General features: G+C 40.1%; 1 protein-coding gene across 2 annotated transcripts; it reads left to right on the top strand.

Annotated features, from left to right (window-relative positions):
• Positions 1–756: 756 nt before the first annotated feature.
• LOC122299902 (probable isoaspartyl peptidase/L-asparaginase 2) lies at positions 757–3025 on the top strand. 2 transcript variants are annotated; one of them, XM_043110385.1, is made up of 4 exons: positions 757–998; positions 1389–1622; positions 1928–2014; positions 2130–3025. In XM_043110385.1, the coding sequence occupies exons 1-4, from the start codon at positions 837–839 to the stop codon at positions 2625–2627; spliced, it is 981 nt and encodes a 326-aa protein (XP_042966319.1). In that variant the 5' UTR covers positions 757–836; the 3' UTR covers positions 2628–3025. The 2 variants fall into 2 exon arrangements, with proteins under 2 accessions (XP_042966319.1, XP_042966320.1); XM_043110386.1 differs by lacking the exon at positions 757–998 and adding an exon at positions 1014–1169.
• The last annotated feature ends 1933 nt before the right edge of the window (positions 3026–4958 follow it).

Genomic DNA, 4958 nt, shown 5'->3' with positions numbered 1-4958 from the left:
TCCTTGAAATATGGCAAGGATGTAGGTATGCTACCCGCCCCCAACAGGCTGACAACAACTGCAAGGGTCGGGGGAGGGTTAGCGAGTTTGGTCCCCAGGCCCTAACCCTGTCTAACATGAGTAGGTGACCCCGCTCGGATGTCAGTCAAGAGGTTGACCTATGGGCCATCCAACCACTCATGATATTGAGCGGCAAGACAGAGAGTTGATAAAGGAGACCAAGAGGTGATAATAGTGAACTCGGTGGGGGGTTGATATTACCCTATAATAAAACGACATCATTTCATTTAATTCTTTTAAATACATGCATTTATGCATATATAATGTATTTATATAGATTTATATAGATTTGAGTAGGCGACCCAACACTTGCCCCTGCTTTTTCCATGGAGCTGGTGCTTAATTTCTGTGAGTTTTGTTATATATAAACTAATTTATGTATTAATCTGTGTATTAATATTATTATTTTTATATTTAAAATTTAAATTAATATAATTTTTATTAAAATTTAACTTTTTGACTAATTACTTTAGATGTTTAAATATATTGATGAGGAGAATCATTTACAACTAGATCTTTTTGTCTGCCTGCTCATATGGGTAGCTACCCTGCCCGCCCCATGCATGTCCCAGGTGGGCTAGGTGTGGGTACCCGACCCCCACCCGGGATGGGTGCAAAGGAGTCTAAATCAAAATTAAACAAACAAATAGAGCCTTGGAGTCCGCCGCCGCTCCTATTTAAACGCACCAAATTCCCTCAGCGTCTTCTCGTAACTCAGTAACGTACTTACGCAACGACAGCGGGAGAGAGCGAGCGAGAGAGCCGGAGAGAAAACAATGGGAGGGTGGGCTATAGCGGTGCATGGTGGCGCTGGTGTGGACCCAAATCTCCCTCAACAGCGTCAAGAGGAGGCCAAACAACTCCTCACTCGCTGCCTCAATCTTGGTATCTCCGCTCTACGCTCCAATCTCCCTGCCATCGATGTCGTCGAACTCGTTGTACGTCTCTCTCTCTCTCTCTCTGTTTGTGTGGGCTTTTCTAATCTGTCCCCTTCAGTTTCCCTTTCCTCTGTTATGTCGCCATGCAGTAACCTTCGGCATTTGAATCACACAAAAGAAATAGGAAGAAAAAAATCCGGAGTCTTGCGAGTACTGTCACTCCAACCCCATGTCTGTATTTCGTTTCCTTTATATTTTCTTGGATATTAAATAAACAAGTGCGAAGAAAAAGTCGTGCATATCCCATTTCTTTTATAGATTGTTTAATTTGTTTGCATGGCCTGTGTGTCTTGTCCGCATGATGGAATGCCAAATGGCGCTATGTGTTGGAGTTTATTACCGACAAAAACAACTTTTACATGATTCTGTGATTTGGTTTGCGCAATACAGGTTAGAGAACTGGAAACCGACCCCCTGTTCAACTCCGGCCGTGGATCTGCCCTGACGGCGAAAGGTACGGTGGAGATGGAAGCGAGCATCATGGACGGGTGTGGGAGGAGATGCGGTGCTGTTTCGGGCGTGACCACCGTCAAGAACCCCGTCTCTTTGGCCCGACTCGTCATGGAGAGATCTCCCCACTCCTACCTAGCTTTCTCCGGCGCCGAAGAATTCGCCAGGCTACAGGTCTAATTTTCACCATAAAAAAGTTCGTTTGGCTTTTCTTTTCACGAGTAGAAGGATTGTACACTTGGTTCCACGTGTTTGTTGTACTTGGTTCTGCTAATGCAGTTTGTTCTGTGGCAGTGCTGCTTTTTGTGTACGTGTATTTGGCCTTATTTTTTTGGTTGATTTTCTGATTTAAGAACTAATCGTTGAAGAGGCAGTGTTTAATCCTTTCATTCGAAAATAAAAATGCATGTTGTTACTAGTACGAGGGTACTGAATCTTTACTCTGTTTTCATACATGGTGTGGATTTTAATTTCTGCAGGGTGTGGAGGTCGTGGATAATGAGTATTTCATCACGGAAGAAAACGTGGGAATGCTGAAATTAGCAAAGGAAGCAAACACCATCGTGGTACTTATAATCTGTAATCTGTTTAATTATCATCGGAATCTTCAAAAGAAAAATTATGAAACCAGGTGATGGGAGCCGGATGCCCACTAACTTTCCTTAAATGTCCGGATCTCAGTTTGACTACAGGATCCCAGCGCTTGGATTGGAGACATGCAGCGCCGTGGTGGAGAGTCCAATCCAGATGAACGGCCTGCCAATCAGCGTGTATGCGCCGGAGACGGTAGGGTGCGTGGTGGTGGACAGCCAGGGAAGGTGTGCGGCTGCAACATCGACCGGCGGGCTGATGAACAAGATGACCGGTCGCATCGGAGACTCGCCGCTGATCGGTGCCGGGACCTACGCATGTAATCTCTGCGGGGTGTCGTGCACGGGAGAGGGCGAGGCGATCATAAGGGGGACTCTGGCGCGGGAGGTGGCGGCAGTGATGGAATACAAGGGGCTGGGGCTTCAGGAAGCTGTGGATTTTGTGGTCAAGGAGCGGCTGGATGAAGGGAAGGCTGGCCTCATAGCAGTGTCGAGCAAAGGAGAAGTTGCATGTGGGTTCAACACAACTGGGATGTTCAGGGGCTGTGCTACTGAGGATGGATTCATGGAGGTTGGCATTTGGGACTGAGTGGGGAATTGGCTTCTTTTCTTGCTGGTTTGGTTGTGTTAATTTGCTGCTGCATGCTCTCTGCTTTGGCTGCGTTACTGGTGACGTTGTTTCATGATTTCATTACATTGGCCATTGGGGGTACCTTTGATGTAGTCTATACGCCTAAGTATGTAAAAAACCTTGGAAATAAAAAAGAAAATGCCAAGGCCAAGTTTCCTGTCTCTCTGTTTCTTGTTCTTTTTTCTTTTTCTAACTCAAGTCGGCTTGAGACTGGTGCATGCATGTTGTGAGATTAGAGACTGCGTAACCAAAAGCTCGAGACTACAATGGCAGTCATGTTACCTTTGATGACAACATGTACACGTTCAGAACTTGCACACCTTAAAATTATAATTATATTTAGCATTACTCGTAAATGAATAATTGCTATGTATCACCCAATTTCAATTCCACACGTTTGATTAGGTTTGTTTATAGGGAAACAAATAGAAACCTTTGCATATGCGAATTGGTTTATTGTTGTTAAAATTAGATACAATTAATGTATATTGCAAAGTAGAATTTCGCTTCTGTTTTGGTCGTGGAAATGGAAAGAAAAGTCTAGTGGTGTTTGGTGAGTTTCCCAAGTGAGAAGTGTGCCTGCGTGTGGTAGTCAACATCCCATATTTTGCCTTTCCTTTGTGCTTATTCCCCTTAAGTGATGAGCGCCGGCCATTGATGGTGTAACTGAGAGAACTATGTGAGGAAATGGGGAAGAAACTAGGGCTCATGATGATAGTTCAAAACATAATCTTTATGCTTATTAAGTTACCATATCACTACAACACAGTCGACTTATTGCAACGAGAAAAACTAACAAATTTTCGTTGTAAAAGACTATTTGTAATATTGATAATCGAATCAGATCCTACCTCCTAATTTTCTATTAGAACGTATATATAATTAAGGGGGATAATGTTCATATGTTATTGTTATTTACTTTGGGATTATATCAACGATTATTGCCGAACTTGTTAAATAATATTATACTCTGATCCCACTTTTATTCTGTTTCGTTAACGTGGCATCGTCAATTTTTTGACTAGCTTTAAAAAGGTTTCAAAAATTTAGTAGATATTGCATTCTATTTATGGAGTCCTATGTTGAGAAAAAGTGGGATTGAGCATAATAACATCCTATATAATCCTTCAATTGCCAAAACAAAAACTAATGATGACAGTAATTAGTAAGAGTACTGCTATAGCCGCAAAGATATTACACAAAAGTAATCAGTATTTTTATATATTTTATTATATATACTTTGGATTAAAAAGTAATTTTATAATTTAATGAGCTACATTATGCTAAATCAGTTTATGAGATTATTTTTGTATCATTCGTTTGTAGTTAAGATTATTTTTCAATTAGTAATTCAACAAAGCTAGACGAAACTTATAGTGCTTCTAACCCCCACATTAACTTGTGACACAAAGTTGTGCCCACCTCCTCATTAATTTGTGTTAATAAAAAAAATTGTCACATTTGTTCACTAATTAAGATTCATGTCACACCTCTTCATAAACTATGACCCATCCTCACATGGATTCTAGTCACTTCCATCTCCTCGTGTCCTCTATTAGGTGTATTTTTTAGTTGGGACATCAATAAATTATGTCCAATATATATTTGATTTTAAAATTTCAAGATTTGGGATTTAGAAGTAATATCAATTGCATCGATTTTAACACATAATTGAGAATAATATATATATATATATATATATAATTGAAGGTATAATGAAAACGATAAATATTAGTTTAGCATTGATAATCTAATCAACTTAGACTTCTATTATAACATTATCGTATTACATCATTAAATGTCTCCAAGTTTCAAACTGATGACAAAAGAAGATTTTAATCATTGTGGATCAAAATATGAGTGGTGAGAGACAATCGAATCTCAATCTAAGAATTAATGATTTCAAATCTCATTCTCCAACATTGGAAAAAATCCGATATCTAAGCCAAAAAAGGCCTACCGCATGCCGAAATTTAGGCAGAAAATTGGGTTATATGAGGGTCAAATAATGGGCCTTGTTAAAAAATACAACCAACAACAATAGGCCCAAAATTGATCTGGGGAACAAAACCAACCCATTAACATATAAAAAGTTGGGCCAACAAAGGGAAAAGAAAAGATGGCCCCCACGTGTAGGCGGTAGCCATGCATTGCCCTTCGCTTGTGCCTATCCACCAACCATTTGTAATGTTCAGAAACCCCAAGCCCAAATGTTTTAACTAATTTTGCATATAGCTCTTCAAATTCTATTCTACCTATTATTTTTTTTTAAGATAGCGAAAATTAAAT

This window comes from Carya illinoinensis, chromosome 16 (genome assembly GCF_018687715.1).
Source record: "Carya illinoinensis cultivar Pawnee chromosome 16, C.illinoinensisPawnee_v1, whole genome shotgun sequence".
Lineage (NCBI taxonomy): Eukaryota > Viridiplantae > Streptophyta > Magnoliopsida > Fagales > Juglandaceae > Carya > Carya illinoinensis.
This window is presented reverse-complemented; position numbering and strand designations above follow the sequence as displayed.